At 41.2% G+C, this 21930-nt stretch overlaps 1 protein-coding gene across 3 annotated transcripts in view; it reads right to left on the minus strand.

Moving 5' to 3' along the window:
- Slc44a1 (solute carrier family 44 member 1) overlaps window positions 1–21930 on the minus strand; it is a 182246-nt gene that overhangs the window by 66727 nt on the left and 93589 nt on the right. For all 3 annotated transcript variants that reach the window (XM_021160117.2, XM_085839291.1, XM_021160115.3), the window contains exons 6-13: window positions 17891–18060; window positions 15912–16001; window positions 13002–13141; window positions 11899–12085; window positions 10747–10912; window positions 9752–9908; window positions 8695–8778; window positions 658–795 (exon numbers count right to left, since the gene is read on the minus strand). In XM_021160117.2, the coding sequence (XP_021015776.1) occupies window positions 658–795; window positions 8695–8778; window positions 9752–9908; window positions 10747–10912; window positions 11899–12085; window positions 13002–13141; window positions 15912–16001; window positions 17891–18060 (1132 nt within the window). The remainder of the gene's footprint in view (window positions 1–657; window positions 796–8694; window positions 8779–9751; window positions 9909–10746; window positions 10913–11898; window positions 12086–13001; window positions 13142–15911; window positions 16002–17890; window positions 18061–21930) is intronic.

Genomic DNA, 21930 nt, shown 5'->3' on the forward strand with positions numbered 1-21930 from the left:
GCAGAGCCTGGAGCAGGCACTGAAGGTGTGGAGAGTGCAGCTTGCTGGCCTGCCCCTCATGCTTTGCTTAGTCTGCTTTCTTACACAACACAGGACACCTGCCCAGGGGCTGGGCCCTCCCACATCCACCACTATCAGGAAAATGCCTCTGCAGACTTGCCTAGAGTCCAGTCTTACAGAGGCATTTTCTCAGTGAAGACTCCCTCTTCACAGACGTGTCGAGGTTTGTGCCAAGTTGACAGGAACCAGATGTCCAGACAACCCTCATCATTGCATAGAGTGTTTCCATAATTTTTTTTTCTTTGTATGTGTGGTTCTAGGGATTGAAATCATGTTTCTGCACATGCTAGCAAGTATTTTAGTGAGCTATATCACTCCTGATTTCTTCTTTAAGAACAAAAACAAAAAACCTGCATGTCTGTTAACTCAGAATAACAGTGCTTAACTAAAAAAAAATATTAAAAAGATTAAATAAATATAATACCTGTAAAGTAAATTAAGAATATACTTAATGCATATTAAGGAATCATGAATGTTTGCTACATAGTAAATGGCTTCTAGTTTTGTGCTAGGCTACATTTTTTTTTAAATTAAAGAACAAAATTGTGTACATTTATTCAGCCATCCGTTTGACTCAGACGGTACAGGTGGCCTTACCTTGCCTAGGAACAGCATGAAGTCCCCCACTGTGTTGATGGCAGCCACTCGCAGAGCATTCTCCACTAGAATGACGAAGGCATCCTTTGCTGAGGTGCAGAAGTTGGTGCTATTGATAGCTGTGGCTGTGTATGCATTCTAGAAAAGAAAGGGGGGGGGGGAGCACCAGTCACCAGAAATGTAATTTTGAAAGGCACAAACCATGTATGTTTACAACACATCTTGTGAAAAGTCTTCAGTAAAGCCCACGGCTTTCACGTGGTATAAAGTAAGCCTGGAAACGGAACATATGAGCCAGAGCCGGGTGGACGGGCAGGAGGAAACTGCTATGGTAAACAGGCCACTTTCCAGTCCTCTTAACGGGGCCTCATGGAGACAAAACATGAATGTTTTGACATCCATGAACTTCCTCTCTGCCTTCCAAAAGTTATGCAGAATTTAAACTTTCCTGGATGTCTGAAATGTGTGAATCAATGGACCCAGGCTACACTGCAATGGTTATTGCTTTCTTGGTACAAAATGCTGAGTATTCCAGAGCCGAGGAAAAAGCTGCACCTGAGTAACGACAGGCCACAGTCATGGGGTCTGTAGGAAGCCAGAAGACTCCGACCATCCAGCAGGACTCCGATACAGATCCTCATCATAAAAACGGCCATAATTTACTACCTGGATATGTTTATTTCAAAAGCCAAGATACAGTATTTAAAAAAAAAATGAGAGCACTGCTTTTCTGTTAATATTCATTCATTCATTCATTCATTCATTCATTCATCCTTGCTTCCTTACATGGTCATCTGCCCACCTGTTCTATGAGGCTAGACCATAGCAGGAACAAAAGAATTAAGGAACCTAACTGCAGTGTTCTACATTTTTTCCCCCCTGTCTTCTGCAAAAACTCCTTTTGAAACATTCTACACAGTGCCTCAGTAAAGTAAAAATAAACCCTCCTTTGAACTTGAGTTACAGTCACCCTGCTGGAAAACTGTGGAAGGCAGGCACTGTGGCAGTCAGACCTATCCTTAAAGAGCACAGAATGGTCCCCTGGCTCCCTAGCTCCCTGGCACTCGTGAAAATACCCATCGAGCCATTTGTTCCTGAGCAAGGATGGTCACGCAACCACCCAAGGGCCCTGGCTATGCCTCGCCTGATGGCTGCCTTCGTAAAGGAAGCTTTGCTGGGACAACGCCCTGCTCGTTTGGCTGAACAGTGTTTGTCACTGAGATTACATGGCCCATGAAAAAGGCCAAGACGCTTTCTGGTTCTTTCTAGGAAAGGGCGTCTAAGCTCTCTTCTGCAGTACTGCAGAGGATGAGGATTAAGGTAGGGACAGCCTACAGGGCCCACTTCCTGTTGCTTTAGAAACACAATGCTCATTCAATGCTCACCCCTAGCTTTACCAGTCCAGTTTTTTTAGCATGTTTTATTATCATCTTTGTTCCTTTTATTTCCCACCTTGGTGCTAGGAAGGAAACCTAGACCTCAAATGTTCTGGGCAAGGGATCTAACAAGCTGCAGCCCAGGCCTTCATAACTGTTTTATTCATTTATTTATTTTGTTTTTGAGACGAGAGTTGCTATGTTGTCTGGACAGGTCTCAAACTTGATGTATATTTGAGAATGGCCTGATCCTCCTGCCTCTCCCTCCATCGTGTCTGGATTACAGGCATGCATACCATGCCTGGCCAGTTCTTTAGCCCAATGATTTACTGGAAGCAGTCTTCAGTGATGTAGGATGTAAATCCCTTGGCGAAAAAACCTTTGCTGCTCTGTTATTTATTTCATGTGTCTGGTGCTTATGCTTCTTAGGGACACGCCTGCACTGAGCCACATCCTCAGCCCTAATCTCCTGGACTGCAAGGTACCACACACTAATGAACTAGTTACTAATGCATTTCCAGGAGAAAATACCCTCCCACAGCAACACACTTTCAAAAGACTCAGTTCCCAGCACCCATGTGATGGCTCACAACCTCATAACTGTACGTTAATTCCAGTTGCAGAGGATCTATGCCCTGTTCTCACCTTTGTGGGCACTAGGCATACGTGTATTTAGGCAAAACATTCATACACATAAAATAGAATTAAAAAGTCTAAAAAAATTCATCCTAATTTAAAAATCATTATAATGTCCATAATTAAGAAAAGTGGGTAACTCTGAGTAATTCATTTATTATTAATTAATTAAGTAACTTTGAGACAAGGTTTCTCTGTGTAGCCCTAGCTGTCCTGGATCTTACTCAGTAGATTAGGCTTGCTTTGAACTAACAGAGATTCACCTGCCTCTGCATGTCTGTGTATATGTGTGTATATGTGTGTGCGTGTGTTTCCCCCCCATTGCACAGACTGTAGCCCAGGATCAACCATCTCTGAACTTTTGATCATCCTGCCTTAGCCTCTCAAGTTCTGGGATTACAGGCTGAGCCACAGAGCCTGAATAGGAAGACCTATCAAAATCAATTAGGTTCTTAGAACAAGTTGGGTTTACCTATGATGTTCTCCCTTCCAATTTCACCAGGGACCTCCCCAAGTCAGAGGCTCCATGTACCCCATCTCCTCCGTTATCATCATTCCAGCTGTTACCACCCTCCAAGGAGGACCTAACTCTCGTTAGTTAAACTTGCTAGTCTATAGGCTGACATATGGAAACATGAGCTGTTGGCATACTGTGTGTAAAAATGCATTTTGTGTTAACTACACACACACACACACAACTGGAGAGGGTGGATAAAGTTAGGCTTACAAACTCCCTCTACCTGGAGGACAAGCAATCTGCTACAACACTCCAGCCTCAGTTCTCTTGTCTCTAAAGCACAGGAAATAATGCCTTGTTTACATTATATTTACATTAGTATGGTGTATTTTGCAATACACTAAAAAATTACTTGCTATGAATCCTGCTCACAGAAAAAAGCTTTATGATTCTAAGAGCTCATCGGTGAACAGCGATGTTAAATAGCTAGTCCCAGATGGTGCCAGGGGAGACCCAGACCAGTATGATCCAATGCCCAAAGGAAAACATGTTCTACTTGTAGCAATCTCTGCACTGAATGCAAACTCAGTTCAACTAGATGTGTCATCACCTTCATGTCCTGTCCAGCACTAATGAACAAGGAGTGTTCACAGGTCACTGTTTGTCTGTACAGTTCTAGCACCTACTCTATAAATAATAAATGGTGTTTCAATTCTCCTCTGTAAATCCTTTAGAGCAGCAGCAACAAATTGTTGGCCCAGGGATAACTGATACTGTGTAGCCTTAAGAACTATTTATTCAGGCTCATTTGGATTTTGCTTGTTTGGGTTTTTTTTTTTTTTTTTCGGGGGGGGGGTGTTGGTTTTCTAAATTAACTGTCAGTATTTTAATAGCAGAAGACAAAATATAAACATTTAGAATTTTGGTGTGTGTGTGGTTGTTTTTATTTTTATTTTTCCTTTCTCAGAAAACAGGGGAGACTGAAGATCACAATCACAACTGCCTGCTTTAGATGTCACAGTGTCCTTCAGGTCACACTCTGCATCACTGTCTATTGTCTTAGATGCCCCAACTGCCCCTTACATGCTTCAGTTTTCTGGCTCTGCTCCAGGCTTTCAAAGGCTACATGCAAACCTCAGGAGAAACAACAAAAAGCTCAGATGAGCCAACTCAAGGAGAGGACAGACACCTTCTAAAGAGCACTGGGCAAAACAGGACTTTAAATGGGACTTCTGCATGGGAAGCATGGGGCAGAGTGACGGGCAGTGTGGTAAACGGTGCTCAACAGAGAGCAGTACAATCCACACCACTGTTTCCCTGCGCTCTAAAAATACTTTCAGAGAGTAAGCAAGTGACTTAGGAAAAATAAAAATGAGGACCACCACATTGTAAGATTTTTAACATATATATAAAAAACTATAACAATTCACTATTATAGTATTGATATAAAAGTAGGCAGATTAATAGTAGAGAAAACAAAGTTTTATCATACACTCATGTGCTATAAATGATTTAATAATCCCAGCACTTGAGGGCAGCAGCGTAACGTAAGAACTATTACGAGTGTGAGGTTAGCCTGGGCTACATACAACATCCATGTCATAAAAAGCAGAGAAGAACTCAAGAGGTGATTAAATGGGTACTTCATAGTGGGAGACACACTCATTTCTCACTGATCCTAAGCAGGCTAACTGAACGAATCCCTGACATGTCAGAGCATTAATCAAAGAAGAATGAAGGAAACCTATAACTCCAACTCTAAGGGATCCAATACCCTCTTCATGGTTCTGTGGGCACTCCCATTCACACACACACACACACACACACACACACACACACACAATTATCAGGAGGAGGAGGAGGGAGAGGAGAAGAAGAAGAAGAACAGGAGGAGGAGGAGGAAAATTGAGGCAATAGTCAAGTGACATGTACCAGACAGCCATGAAGAGCCGAGTACAAGTTAATTTACCTGTATTGAATTTCACCCTATTTAATCCTGGTGATGACAGCTATTATCTATTTCTCTACTTACTAAGGATGGGAACTGAGTTACAGGCTCCACTGAGCTTGCACAAAAGCTACACTATCTGTCTTTGAACTCTCCACGGCACAATACCTCAACAGGGCTCTAAAAGTATGGGCTCAATTCCAGGAGCAGGGAAAGGAAAAACTTTACAATCTGAACCCTGATTGCTCATGGAGGTGACATCGGAAGATGTGAGATAACTTTTAACAACACAGTTCAATCTCCAGCAAGGCACCAAACATCTATACAGCATGTACTACGTCACTAAGAAAGGCGACTCTAGCCCCAGATGCTCTTATACCTCAGTGTTTCAAAGGGCAGGAGAAGGCTGTCTGGAGATCAGTTCTCAGTACTGCCATGACTCTCAGCATTTTATACACTTCACACAAATAAGTACTGACCAAGCTGTGAACCATCTTCCCGGAAGTTTGAAATACTCTGCTGTTAGAAAACTGCTCCTTAGGCTCTACCTGTCATGGCAGGAAACTTTCCAACAGCTTCAATATGGTTGGTTACATTATTTCAAATAAAGCACTACACATAATCGGTCCCCACAGAGCTGGACTCCACTGTCCCAAACACAACTACTAAGTGTGAATCTAGAATTCTTCATAAAGCTTTGCTCATGTTTGACCCCCCCTACTACTTGAATGCATCTCCTGAAAACTCAGCTATCGTGTCTACAAATGAAGAGCCAAATTGGACAACTCCTATATGAGAATCGCTAACATCACACAAATACTAGCGAGCTACTGACATAGGATATGGTTATGTTTGAATCTGGAAGGTCCCACACCGGCTCATGTTTTGGAGGCTTGCCCCTAGCTGGAGGTTCTGTTTTAGAGGCTGTGGAACCTTCAATAAGCAAGGCTGGTTATTATTACTAATAAGTAGGCTATTAGGATGAGCCTCTGAAGGTCACTGCTCAGTCCCTGCTTCTGGCCCCGTACTCTGCCTCCTGGTCTGCTGTGGTAAAAGCGTCCACCATGTACTCCTGCCATAAACTCTACCATGATGACCAAACCATGAGCCCAATTCCTCTTCTTAAGCTGTTTCTGTTAGGCATCTGTGGTACTTTATTTGAAACGACGTAACCATACTGAAGATGTTAGGTATGGTAGAAACGCTGCGTTGATCTCACTTGTCACTGACTACTTGGCATGACGTGTGGGGTTTTTTTTCCCCCTCTCTTCACTACAGCTGCATGGCTTCAATGGAGTTGACTCTCACTTGGCCCTTTAGAACCGACATAGTACTGGCATAATAGTTCCGTCTAAAGGCACCTGAAGACCACCTGTGCCTGTGCATCAGACACTCTGCTACCTTCTGAGAAGACAAAGCAAATAAGATTTCTGCCTTTAAGCTGTCAGTCTACAGGTTAAGATAAAGAAGTGGCAGACAGTTTCAACTCCTTAATGTTCTTCCTGAGGCAAGCCCTGAAGCTCAGCAGAGGGCTGGGCCATTGCAAGAAGGGTTACCAAGGATGGGTTTCTGGCACAGGGCTGGGAACGTAGCCCAGAGAGGCAATCTAAGCCTGACATCCTGATGATGTGCTACTTACGCAAGTAGACCATTTAAGGACAATGACTTTTAGTCGGTCTATCATTTGTTCCCAGTTAAAATTTTAAAGAAACTTTCCGGTTGTTCTGGGTATTATTAATATTTCTAAATGAGTTTCCAAACACTTGTTCATTCACAGATAATAATATGTCCTGTAAAAGCATGCTGAATATATTCTTATTAAATACAATGAAGCATTATATCCACCTTCTCATATTAGCCACAGAGCTCGCTCAATAAAGCAAAGTGCAGGCATGCCCGATACCAGTGACACAGAACATCCACCTTATGGATAATATACAGTGAATGCAGAGCACAGGGCTATAGGTAAGTGGAGGGAAAGTCGATCACTTAGAGGTGAATGGTAAGAAAGTCAATTTCGCTTTGGCTTGTTGAATGAGGGCATCAATACATTAAAATTGATTGTTAGGGAATGAGAAAGTAAACAAAAAACTAGATGACAAGAATGGCTGGCAAGATGCACAGGGGCAAACACGGTAGCTATGCAGGACACACACATCCTCACACACACACACATATATACATAGACACACATGTACACACATACACACACACTAAGCAAGATGGTCAAGGGACAAACAAGCTAGTTATGCAGGACACATACACACATACACAACACATACACACACATACCACACACACTAAACAAGATGCTCAGGGGGCAAACATGCTAGCTATGCAGCATACACACACATGTACACACACACACACACACGCACAACAAAAAATGTAAATGAGGACAAGATAACTCTACAGCAAGTTCTGCTTGTTTAGATATAGAAACACAAAGGGAGGCCTAACCTGTGTCCCTAAGTGTCAACTCCTTCAGTCAGCCTTCAAAGTACTGCTTCCTAGGGCTGGGACAACGGCTCAGTCGGTAAAGTGCTTGCTGTGCATGAGGAATGAGTCTTAAAGTCATGTAAAATCTGAGCACTGGGGCATGCACCTGTAATCCCAGAACTGAGGAGACAGGAGACTCCCCAAAGCGTGATGGCCAGCAAGGCTAACCGTATCAGCAAGCTCCAGGTTCAGAGAGCCCCTGACTCAAAAAAACAGGTGGTCAATGATAGAGGAAGGTATCAGACATCGACTTCGGGGCTCCATACATGTGGATGCACACAGAGACATGCACACATGGACCTCAGGGCTCCACACATGTGGATGTACACAGAGACATGCATACATTGACCTTGGGGCTCCACACATGTGGATGCACACAGAGACATGCACACATGGACCTCGGGGCTCCATATATGTGGATGCACACAGAGACATGCACACATGGACCTCAGGGCTCCACACATGTGGATGTACACAGAGACATGCACACATGGACCTCAGGGCTCCACACATGTGGATGTACACAGAGACATGCACACATGGACCTCGGGGCTCCACACATGTGGATGTACACAGAGACATGCACACATGGACCTCAGGGCTCCACACATGTGGATGTACACAGAAACAGAAAAGAAACAACACTTCCTCTGATAATATTCCTCAAGCCAATATTGGAGAGATCTCACGGTTTGATTAAAACAAAACAATAAGAAACAAGCTATCTCTACCAAGAACAGCAACTGTGCAGAGGAGTCAAGGTCTAAAAAGGACTAAGTACCCACAGCAGATTTCCACTAAAATAAAGCTTTCAAACAGTACTTAAATAATGCAAGAACAAAAAAAGATGTGAATTAAGAGAAAAGGGACTTTTGCAGAAAGATGAACCCAATGACGTGTTTATCCATGTATCAAAACTGAGATTAACATAATAATGTCAGTGAGCAAATACACTAGTTTAAAAACAGGAACAGAATTTGAGTATACTCAGTCAAGGAACAATGTATAATGCCAGAAGAAAAACACAGATTTTTTTTTTTCAATTAAGTTCAATTAATTTATCTTGGAAGAAGGAATGGCACCTGTCTACTTGAAAGTGGGTCACTCATAGTGTGTGTTACCTGGTTTAAGTAGCTCAGGCACTTTTCAAGACACCAAAGGCAGCAAATGCAGGATTTCAGCATGCATCGTGCACAAGCGTTTTCCTGAGAGAGGAAAAGGCAAAAATAATCAACAAACACAGAAGCAAAAATCTAATCATCATGAAAACAACTTCAAATGCTAGAAACATAAAAATTTTTAAAATCACAATGTAAGTTCCAAGGCCTCCATACCTACGTGTTCCCCAATTATTTTCAAATCGCTTCAAAGCAACATTTATTTACTAACGACTGCATATATGATAGAGGAAGACATAGGACCAGCAAGACAAAATAACTGTCAAACACCAAAAGGCTGGAGTCAGAGTATGGCTGGTGACGTCGTGTTGTGAGGGTGGGGAACAGGAAGAGAACATTCTTGGACCAGGTTCCAGGGAAAGGTAGACTGTGAGCAAAGCTATGCTGAAATTCACATTATTTCCAGGGGATTCATGTATGTTAGACAGTAACCCTTTATGAGATGTATGGATTAGGTGGATTTCTTGACTCTTCAGGCTCATTTTTGTTCCCTGTTCTTTCTGTAAGAAAAAAGTCCTTTCCCAGATCAATGTCAAAGGCCACTTCCCCTGCTTCTGCTCAGAGGTTAGAGACTTACTGTTGGACTCACTGCCCTCTGCTGTCTCCTACTGGGGACACTTGGCTAACAGAGCAGACCTGGACATGAGGGTATGAACGTTTTTTGCACAGAGACATGGTAAGTGCTGTGAGGCTATGAGGCTTGGTTACTCCACACTTATGCATGTATCAGAACATGCCACACCCACATCATATACAGTTATTATGGGTTCTTAAGAAAAAGGGTAGAGAAGTGTTTCTGTTTCAATAAACTTGGTGACTCGTGACTAGACAGATGATTTTTCAGGACATGTGGAATGTGTACATGGGAGACATGGAGGGAGAACTGGATCCCACTTTATTCAGACTCTGAAGAAAACATCTAGAAGTTTATCCTACTATGTGCGAATTGAGGTCTGGTGTATGCGCCCCAAGAGAGCCTGGCTAAACACACCGCTCTCACCTTCCCTTTGAGCTGACTGTGGATATACATGAGGACCATCCTGGGGATTTTGACGAGGGTGATAATGAAGGATCCTTTTGCCACAGTGCCGAGGTGGTAACGAATAAGGCGATTCACTGATGCCAGAATAGGTGTGAAAGGCAAATTCCGTTTATCCCTGTTTTAAAAATGATCAAGAAGATAGTTAAAACAAAGTCTAGAACAGGGAGGAAATACAAATATGTATGGTCTGAAATCTACTGCAGTGTAAAAAAACCAAAATCACAGCAATATTATCTAGCTTTAGGACAAACTGACAAAGAAACCAAAATTGTGGTAAAAACGTTACAAAATCAGCTTCACTTCTCTACTACACCAAGGGAGCAGTTCTTAGGCTCTGTGACTTTAGACCAAAGTGGCCTTGAAAGCTCTTATTTGTGACTATTTAAGGAATAAACTGTATCATCAGAAAATGGAATTTTAAGAAGCAGTCTATAGCTGGCCAGGTGCGATGGCAGCTCAGACAGAGGCAAGCGAACCTCTGTGAGTTTGAGGCCAGCCTAATGTAGGACAGCCAGCTATCTCAAAAACAAAACCACAAAATCTCTACAGCCTGCAGCTCAGGAGAACAGACTGCTGTATAGATTATTCCTTTAGGTCTCAGTCCTGAAGGTAGCAAAGGGGTCTCACGACAGTTCTTCTGAGAGAAACAAATGAAGCTTGCCTTCTAATGGTCTCTTAACCTGATACTCAACCAAGTTTACTTCTTTATAGGTCCTTAGGTCCCACCATGGTCTGCTAAGCTGGTTTGGAGGCAATTACAGCCAAGTGTGAGAGGAGGAATATCCACTCCACAAAGTTACCAACCATACATTTGTCACATCCTTTCCAGCTCCCTTTTTTAAAAAACAAAACAAAACAGAAAAGAAACGGTTGTAGCCTTAGCCCCACTATCTTAGTCTGTAGCCATGGCTACCTCAATAAACTGGGGTTTTCTTGTAGGTAAAAAGTCTCACCTAGTAAAGTAGTATGTTACCACAGCTCCTGCCACAGTCATCTGCTGACAGGCGAGAATGAACTCACTGATCCAAATCAGGCCAACCACATGGTACCACCACATGTACTGCAAAGGCCCGGAGATTTTGTACTCCACGAAGCCTTGCTCATTCTGAACAGCACTGCCTGGGAAGATGTCAAGGAAGCAAAGAAGCATCACACATCACATAAAGCAGAAGCCAAGACCTGTGGCTATGGACTGTGAACAAGCAGCAGGGTTTCCTGCGACACACACACGACACTCAATATGCTGGCTCTTAGTGCCGTTTCACTATGGGACGCCATTGTTATAACTTTAAACAGTGGCAAAACTAAACACCACACAATTACACATTTGGTCTCTTCTAAGGCATCGCCAAAGGTGTTTAAACTAATCTATTTAGATATAGTTCTAATTCCATTATCAGTTATTTGGGCCTGAATGTTACTTGTTCCTCCTTCCTCCCCTCCCCTCCCCTCCCCTCCCCTCTCCTTCCTTCCCTGGGTTCTATTTACCCAGTAATTATAGATCTAAACTATTCTCTAAGCATAGAAATAACTGTCCTATTCCTTTACTGAGTGTGAGCTGACTGGGCAGAGATGCTTCACACAAGGTCACCATCATTACCCTCACCTCTCACAGTTAACACCCATATCTTAACATTTGGTCCTGTGCTCCACTATCAGGAACTCAATAGTAATCCAGGATGACTCTGGACTGTGAAGCAAGGCACAGTGGCTATGAATTTATTAATTCATTTCAAAATGGATCCAAATATCCGAGTAAATAGAGAATTCACTTCAAATGCATGACCCTGTCAAAATTAAGATGTTTTAGGGCTTAGCTGGTCTAGATCCAAATTGCTAAGATCTGCTAAAAGTCATGAAGTGAACATGAGTTATTGATGCCCCCTCTAGTTAAGACTTGATGGCTACTAGATCTCTGTCAACAAATTTATGAAGAATTCTATCTCTCTGGGGTGTGTGTGTGTGTGTTGTACTAGGGACCAACAGGCCCTCACTCATGGCTGCAAGCATTCTATACTGAGCTACACCCCTAACCTCTTTGATGACTTAAAATGTACGGGTGCAAATTAGATTCATGAACAGGGGGAAGAAACTGCATTTCTTACCAGTAGTGCCAAGGAAGAGAAGTGTCATTATCCAGTATGCCCAAAATAAGACGAGAGCAAAAAACGTCCAGAAGGGCTGGAAGACTAACAGAGGCAAGTGTATGAAGACCTTGCCAGCCACGTGGAACAAGGCGATGGTGAGAGCCACACGCTTGCGCATAACCAGCATGATCAGGAAGAGGATGACCTGAGGAGGGGAAGAGAGGAGAGCATTGAGTCTCTAAGCGGTGGAAACCCAAACCGCACAATGGTGCACGACTCTAATATGACTTCCTCAGTCTATTAAGACCTTCCCTCCGCCCACTATCACCAGTCACACTGCCAGTCAGGACAGGACTCTTCAATTGCACAGACATGCCTATCAGTCTGAGCAATGCTGGGAGAGCTATATGCTACCACCTCAAAGCAAGGGAAGTCTTCTTTGTATTTCTTCTCCTTTGTTGACTGAAACTCCTAAGGTCGGACCTGTGGCAGAATAACCGTTGGCTACTCACAATCTCCACCCCATTCCTCTAGAAGCTAGCAGAGAGAACTCTAGCAAAAGAAGCACGGCTAACAAATATCTCTGGAGCCAATAGTTTCAGTGCCATTATTGTTAGTGTTAGTCTCATGGATGCTCAAAGAAAGAAACTTGACATCATCCCTCCTTTAAGTACAGGCTAGTCAGTGAGATTGTCACTGTCTAACGCATGTCTAAGTAGAGTGCGTCTCACTTACATTTTCAATACCACATACATTGTTAAAAGGTAAGTCTTAAATACAAGCGGAAATAACAAATGAACAGTAAGAGGAATGATATTCTATTTCTTAATATATTATTCAGCAATATGGAGAATTGTTTCCCAAGATGTTAATTATATTTTGACAATGAGAAAAGTGTTATTAGCAAATGACAATATAAACATCCCAAGTGAAAATTATCTCAAAAGGCACACAGGGCAGAAGGAACTGTTGGATCAAAGAACACTCATTGATTAGAGAGGCCTCCAGCAGTTTTTGAACTGGGAGTACACTATGGGGAAGCTGTCCAGGGGCCGGAGGGAGTCTCCGTCCCACTTAGGACCACACGCAACACTGAGATCCCCCCCTGCATTCCCACTCACAGTGAACACTGTCGCTGAAATGGCATAGATGAGCAGCGCCCGCAGATTGTCCTCAGCTATCTGAAGCTGCTCAGGAATAACTGCTTCTTTAGGGGACCTTCTTTGCTTTGCATACAGCCACCATAATACACTCGTGCCACCTGCAGATACATGACAATTTGGTTTTGCAAATATCAGTACAAGTAAATACGTGACATATATGCTTAACTTTCTGGACCTACACTTTTTATCACCATTTGGGACACAGTGACAATCCACTTAACTATAATAACAAGGCCTAGCGCTGAAGGCCATGCAATTGATTAAATATTTGAACAGAGATTAGATAAAGGAATAACAGACCAAAAAAGTATATCTCCCCAAAGGTGGGAATAAATGTAGGAAACCTCTGAATGCATTGGGTTGGGGGGGGGGGGGCTAAAGAACTTTTATCTCTAATACTAGCTCAGACATAAAAAGACTGAATAACAAGGCAAACCTACCTCCACATATACCTGGATTTCCACCCAATGAATTTATTTAGCACCTATTCACCAGGGACAGGGCAGTAAACAGATGCCCACCCTCTCTGCTCACTAAGTTTACACAGCAATGAGGAAATGGAAACTAACAGAAATAATTCACAGGAGAATGTGAAATCTAAGTGGAAAATGTAGGCAGGACAGTACTAGGCTGAGGAAGGTGCTGCAGTTTTTTTAACACTGATAAGCAAGGCCTCACTGAGATGATGTGTTTGGGCAAGACAGCAACGTCTGAGAAAGATCAACTTCTGAAACTACCTAAGGAAAAAGCATCCCAGAGAGAAGTCTAGGAGGCTGAGGCAAGACCCTGAATTCTAGGAGAGCTCCTTCTCTAATCCTAAAGATCACGGACCCATCCTGAAGCGGGTCAGCAAGAAAGATGCTCAACGGTATGGGTCGAAGGATACCTGCATGCCAGACTATCCTGCAAAGGAGTGATTGGCTACAGTAAGGAGACTAATATAAGTAATATCTGGCAGATAAAAGTTGGACTAAGATCTATACTTATCAACCCGACCTCCACCTGTAAGTAAGTTCCCTATCCTATTTGTTGGTGAATAGTAAACTGTGGAGTTTTCTTCTAATGAAAACTTGTGGAAACCAAACCAACTAAAAGTATATAAACATACTTCTTCCCCTTTGAAGTCCCAAGGTACCAGAAAGCTGCTTGGAAAACTGTTTAACATATCGGAAAATGAACAGAATTACACTCTCTACAAATAGGAACAGGCAGTCCAGAGAGGAACTGAAGCTGCCGGAGAGCGGAATGAGAACACCTACTTTAAGGATGCTTACAGTAGACGCTTACAGCACACTTACAGTAGATGCTGTGCATGAAGCTTCTGAATCCGGGCTAATACCGAGGGTGACCCAGTTTATCCATTACGGCTAGTAAACAATCTACTCGTTATTGATTTCACAAATTAGAAAACTGAAATCAGGGAAGTAACAGGAAATACCTTGTACAATAAATGGTAAATTGAGGTTTATTATTAAAGAGACATATCTGAACATGAGTCAGACTCAAAGACTGCCACAGATGAGAAGAGGAAAACCCAGATGAGAGCAGGAAGAACAGAGAGATCGGAACTGAGTATCAGATCTCAGGCCCTCTGTCGTTGCCAGACATGGACTGACAGTGGGAAAATTAACACCAAGAGGGAATAGAGTCAGCCTGGCCAACTCATCTGGATGGAAAGGAGAACAGCAAGACTGTTCAGAAGACTATAACATATCATGGAATAATCCATGCCTTTAAGAAGAAAAACGGCCACTGGGACAGGACCAATGACTAACCACAGAAACAAAAGCAGCTCTTCTGAGGTGGGAAACAGCCACTCCCAAAAGATGACAGGCAAGGATAGGAAGCAGACTCATTTTTTAAAGCCTTTATCTTAAAGGGCTGCTGGAAACCACATAAAAACCTCTAAGGGGTGAATCAGGCAAAGAAACAAAATGCAATCTGGTCAGCCTGAGGATTCTGGGGATGCACAGGCAGGAAGGGGCATATGTGCCTGAACACGCTTCTAACCAGGGAATCCAGAATGTGCGTGTAAAGGTAAAGACAATATTTGATCATCTAGAACTGGGAAAATACAGAATCTATTAAGTCCCTCATGAATAAATCATCTGAACTCGGTCAATACAAAGGTGAACCAAATGACGCATTCAGAAAGCTCATAGACCCCGGATCCAGAAGATTAGTCCAAGAAACCTAACCTTAAATGGAAACATAAGCTGGAGGCCTTTCAAGACAAGGCTAAATAAATTCTTAAGGCACAGTATGTAAAACCAATATTTTAACGTAATAATAACTTGAATTTAAAAGCTATGATTATTTGACAAGGCTTGGAAGCATGAGTGAACAGAAGGGAGCCTGTAACGCAGGAGGGTCAGAAAATGCTAACTCTGCAAAGGCTAGGGAACGGCACGTATCATCTCTGCCTCCAACAATCGCAGGATTAAGCAGTATCTTACAAATAAACACAGGCTACCAACTATAGTAGAACTATCTTAGATACAATGAAGCCTGTCAGAAAATAGTCTGCAGAAACGCTAGAGAAGGGAAAGCAGGTGTGAACAGCAGAAGGATGGGCATGAGTCGGATTACAGACATACGAGGAGAGACAGGCAACGGAGCTCAAAATGTTAACTAAATGCTGCGTGCCCATATGCATGTGCAGAGAAAAGGGTATGTGCTTCAAGTGCTAACCAGAGGGAAATGAGGGAACGAGACTATAATTATAACACCCCCAAGGCAAAAATAAACACGCATTATGAAGAAGATATAGCACGGGAAAATAAAAATTTCATTTTCTTCTTTTTATTTCAGTTTCTACCATGAAATTAATTAGGGACCATGAAAGCAAAGGAGGAGGAAACTGCTTACCAAGTGAACCCAGTATGACCAGAACTGTTAGAATCCACACTAGCACTCTTGATATATACCTGATTATCACCATCAGGATCATGGACAGAACTGCAGGGAAAACACAGAACACAAATATCATTTGAAATCCACAAGAGAATACAAAGAGAAAGACTTACGAGTGTTGCTTTCTCCTACAGGAATAATTCGATGCTATTGACTTAGTTCATGACCATGATTTTGAAAAGGGACGGGCTGCTTTTGAAATTATAATTCACACACTTAAATAGCATCTCTGAAAACCAAAGGTCCTAACTGTGTGGGTTATAAACTACAGAAAAGAATACATGCTAATGCAAATGCTGACTGCACAACAACCAGGGCTGCTGTGCAGTCATCATCAGGGAGACGTCAGACATGCACACAGACATCAGCACAAGAGGTGTAGAGCATGACATGTCATGTTGGTGACCAAAACAAAAACACACAAAAAACCGGAGCATGTGGCTGCAGATCCATACTGCCCTGAGTAGCCTGTATTGTCTCAGGTCAAACTTCTCTAATTCAGCAAAGGAGATGGTATTTTAACACTGTCTAATATTTTACATTTAACTCTACAACTCAGAGAGGGTATGAGCCTACTATAAAATATAAAGTTCTTAAACTACTAAAGCCAAATCCCCACTGATCTCATTTCTTAACTAACTGCAAAGCTGTTCCTCAGAAATGAGCAACAATTAGGCTGAGTTACTTAGCCAACTCCCTTATCTATCCCAAACTAAATGCCAGTGTGCCAAAACTGTAGTTAAAATGCTTGAAAAGGGGGCACTTAACCATTGTGTGAGAAATATAATACTGAATAATACTTTATAAACATTTAATGATCTGAAAGCCCATTCCACAAAGAAAGGAACAAGATATTTTGGATTTATATTCTTTTCTTATGCCTCAAGAGAGAAATATTCTAATAAAAGTGGAATTCCAATGAATTCACATCATTATTCTTAAAGTTTGTATGTTTTTTTGGTTAAACAATCAACTATATCAGAAAACCAGGTTGTCACATTTCTTTGGGTCATTTGCAAAGCTAAATAAATGGTTAGGTCTGTGTATAGGGATTTTAAAGTACTACTTTAACAGTAAATGCACAGGAATGAGAACAGATGTGAGCCTTCACATATCACAGAACTATAATTTCATGTGGACAGCATTACTTTAATTGAGTCAAGTAGCACTATGCAAAAAGAAAACACTGTCTAATGATAAGAAAGGTGGAGATACAGCTTATATCTTCTCAGTGAATACAACTGCTATTCAACATACATAAATACTAATTTTACTTATGCAATGCAATAGTTGTTTGGTTCCTACTAGCGTCTATCTCTCAAGAAAGAAGTCTTATAAACTCTGATATGCACTTCTATAGTTTTAGAATAATGTAGGTTTTTTTATTTTTAAAATAAAATTAATTTTTAGAATCTAATTGTTAACTAAATAATTCTGTGGCTAACAAGTGGAGATTTCCTAGCTTTCCCAGAAAAGCAATAATACTATAATACTATAGCATAAACGTAAAATTACATACGTCAAGAGTAACCTATGCCCTTAGGATATATAAGACCTTTATATATTCTCTCTCTATAAAATAGCCTCTTTTATGTGTAAATATACCTTTGGAATGATATCTAAAACCAAGAGGATTACTAAATCATTAGAAGGGGCCTCCTGCTATTATTAAAGATAATCAACCATGACTTAGTAACCAAGTGTGGGGAAACAAGTCTTTAATCAAAGAAAAAAAAAGAAGCAACAAGAAACAGTTTCAGATATATGCCATACATACTTTTATGTATATAGTTATATGTAATCTGAAACAGTTATTTTGGCCATGGGTAGTCAAACATTTTACACGTTATCTCCAATTGTATGCATATTTTGGCTAAAAACAGAACAGCCTTCTGCAGTACTATGAAACAGCTAATAATGAGAAAAACAATTACCTAGTGATAACAAGCAAAGTCCCAATATAATTTCTTTGCTGGTCATTACTCCACTAATCAGCCTGTGTAAGACACTATTGTCACTGACAAAGGTGATCAGGGCCTCTGCAAACTTGGCATAGCAGGAAATGTTCACAGGAGCACAGCGATGGAAGAATGGAATAGGTGCACTGGTGACACAAGAAAAAAAATCAGAAAAAAAATTACTCCTACGTAATATAAATGCCACATCAAACACACAAATGAGAGGTGAGAATGGCTGCGATACACTCCACCCTGCGCATTCGTTATGGGAGCTAAGTGCTGTGCGCTATGAAGATGACTGCTGTGCGTACGTACAGATGCCAATCTTACCAGAAGTTTATCAGAGAGGGTGGAGTACGCATTCCAACAGAAGACATTACCCTCCCCTTCCGAAGAGAAATACACACATACACATATGCGTGGAGAACTACCAGAAGCAAAAGCAAGCACGCGAGATCCTCCACTCTGCACATCCACCCCAGGCAGATGGCGAAGCTTACAAGCATGTACTTCTCATTCGGTGGGAAGGGAACGTTTGCCAAATGCAACTTAAAGTAAGCATACACACATGCTTTTACTTGAGACGGGCCACCATTAATAGAATGTTTCCTCTTTCAAATCATCACAGGAAACCTCATATTAATAAAGGTGTTTAGGGCACAAGCTTATATAACCTCATTAAAACAAAAGCATGCCAAGACATTAACAGACAACAACTTAAAACAGCAATTATTACTAATCTACAGAAATGTTTATAACACAGAAATACATGGGGAAATTACATATAAGGTAGTGGTGACATCTCTGTTTAAAAGATTACACATAAGTATGGGAACAACAGAATACTCTACTAAAGACTGAAAAATACACATCTTGTTAGGGTCATGCAATGCTGGACCATTTTCTTTCCTTTCCCAGTGCTTGGTAATGAACCCAGGGAGGATCTCAGGCATGCTAGAGAACCGCTCTACTGCTCAACTATACTCCAGCAAATATCTTTACTTTTTATATGGCATATAAATGATACATATGGTATAAATATATCATATATATGACATGTGTCTAGAAAAAAAGAAAGAAAACTGATCTAGTCATTTAACCCAAGCTTCCATGTACTACAGCTGTGACTTGTGAGAGAACATAGGTGTGTATGAGGCGTGACTTGAATCTGGCTTATAATAACATGGATCTACTTCAGCTTCTGAGAGTATAACACATATATACATACCTAACCAATGACAACACTGTGCACCAGAGAACACTAGGCTTTTTGGAGAGCTCATACATATAAACACATATGTATAAATATACATGTATAAATTAAGTTAAAATTTAGCCACCCTACCACAAACCTAACATGAATAGAGCTGTTTGTGTGACAAGTGGCAGGTCTAATATACTAGACTGGACTGGAGGCCTGTTTTTGTGTCCGTAGTCTTTAATATTAATCTAACTAGTAACTAACTGATACTGTAAAGTTATATGGTTGGACATCAAACTTCAAGGCTTTTAATCTCAGGGAAACAATAACTGACCTGAAGCAAAATACAGTCTTTGTTTCCTTCCTCAAAAAAACAAAAAAACAAAAAATTTGAAATCAGAATAGTGAGCTATGCATCTGTTTCCGTTAAATGAACACTATTGGTAATAAGCAACATCATCCACAAGACTAGACTTTACAAAAAAAGTAATTTTAAAGATGAAGCCTTACCTTAGATATATTTCAGTAAATATGTATTCCAAAATGATGTAACACTATAACATGAATATTCATTTTTTAAAACCCATTCTCTGTGTACCTGTATGTGTGTACTTCCAAAATGGCACTGAATGAGCTCCCTAGAGAGGTCATGTCAAATCCCTAACACTTTAAGTTGTAGGAGGCTCGGACACTCTGAGTAAGTGTTTCTTAAACAGTGTTATGTCTTTAAAAATGAGAAAAGGTATCAAATTACATAATGCTTTTAAGTGAAATAGATGTAGTTAGACACACTACAAGAATTTTAAAGTGGATTAGCTATACATCTCTAAGTCAACAGAGGCTGATATGGGGCAAAAGATATTAAACTGATACTGTTATAACTGGCAGGTTATTTTTTTTCCTATGTTATCTAGAGAGATGTCTTTTCTGTCAAGTCAGTACCTCTGCCTAGCTATAGATCCAGACACACACACATACACATACACACATCCAAATGTTCTCTGGTCTATAGTCACCTGCATTTCTACCCTCTCTGTGTGTTGGTCTGTCATCTCCGATGTAGCTCTGGCTGAACATATTGGCCCCCACCTTTAACCTGAAAGGGACCCACCTAAAGTCCTTCTTCATTAGCCCTGCATATGCTTTTCTTGTTTCCTACCAGATATCGATTAAAGCCCTGATTCTCCTGACACTGCACAGTCACAAGCCATTGTCTTCTCGGTTTTGTTCTGTAAGTCTCTTCAGGGCACCAGCATCACCTCCGTCACCCGAGAGCTGGCTCATAAGGCAGTGACTCCAATGCTCAGAACCGGCAGGGCCAGGACGGTCAGAGTTTGCTTCCTTATGAATTCAGAATCAGAAGGAAGGACTGTGCCTTTAAACTCCCAATCCTTCCTATCTACTTAGGAAGAAATGCCGAGGCAGGCTGCTTGGAACTGTGACTTGGCCAACTCTTGTAAATGCCCTTCAAAGAATTAGGGTGAAACAACAGTATCCTTTTACCTTATAATTTACCATATATTAGTTAGAAAATACTTGGTAGCTCTAAAATTTAAAGTATAAAAGTACCAAAAACAGGTAATTGCATTGTCTATAGTCAAAATGGTCAAAATCTGCTTTGAACTAGGACACATAAAAAGCAAATAGGAAAGAATTTATGGACCCATTATTCTAAAATAAAATGAAATCCTTAACTGGGAAGTTAAAACTCTTATCTGCCTGCCTACTTTCCTTCCCTTCCCTTTCTCCCTTCCTCCCTCCATTCCTTTCCCCATTCCTTCCCACTGAACTCAGGGCCATGGAATCTGCCATGTAACTATACTCTTAGCCCCTTCAACTTTCCTGTTGCTGCTGTTTAGTTTCTGATTCACAGTCTCACTCTGTAGTCTAGGCTACCCTCAAACTCATAGCAATCCTCCTGTCTCAACTTCCCCAGTGCTGAAATTATTGGTTATTTATAAGTCACCATATTCAGTTTTGTATTTTTCTTTCTTTTTTGTTTTGTTTTGTTTTTGAGATAGGGTTTTTCTGCGCAGCCCTGGCTGTCCTGGAGTTCACTTTGTAGACCAGGCTGGCCTCGATTTCAGAGATCCACCTGCCTCTGCCTCCCAAGTGCTAGATTAAAGGCATGTGCCAACATTGTCCAGCTTTTCTTTTGTTTTAAAGCTTAATTTATTTAAAATTTTTTAGCGATTAAATCTATTCTCTGTGAGTTCATACCTGGACAAAATGCATTTAATCAGGTTACTCTCACAGAATTCTTTTTTATTTTGAATACTTCTTACATCGAAATGCTTATGGTTTTACTGCTTAAGTCCTATTTAACATAATGAATTATCTCATTTCACATCCCCTGAGAAAACACTTCTGAGATCCTGGTATATGAGATCATGTCTGTAATATCGTCTAGCCTATATGATATAGTCTTTACTTAATGAAAAGGGCACACATAAAGAACTCTCTTTACAGTAAGTTTCTCTCTCTTTCAAGGGCACAAACTAATGAATCTTGAAGTCAGTGTGTGTCCTGTAGGGCCTGGCATTTCACACTACTGAAATACTAGCCAACAAGAATAAAATGTATATGTAACAAGTCTTTTGAAGATACTTTTAAAAATGAGCCACTCATAGGTAAAGTGTGTATTACCTAGGCAAACACACTGCTTACCTCCCTTTTGAGTCCTGACTACGACAGTGAAGGAGGTCCCTAGTGTATGATCAACAGTGCCTGATAACCTGGTCATGTGCCTTCCTTCATGCAAGGAGGCGGAGATGAGCACCTCAATTGCTACTTCAGAACCCCAAACTAAAACTAA

This window comes from Mus caroli, unplaced genomic scaffold (genome assembly GCF_978045245.1).
Source record: "Mus caroli unplaced genomic scaffold, Mus_caroli_1 scaffold_6, whole genome shotgun sequence".
In the NCBI taxonomy this organism is placed as follows: domain Eukaryota; kingdom Metazoa; phylum Chordata; class Mammalia; order Rodentia; family Muridae; genus Mus; species Mus caroli.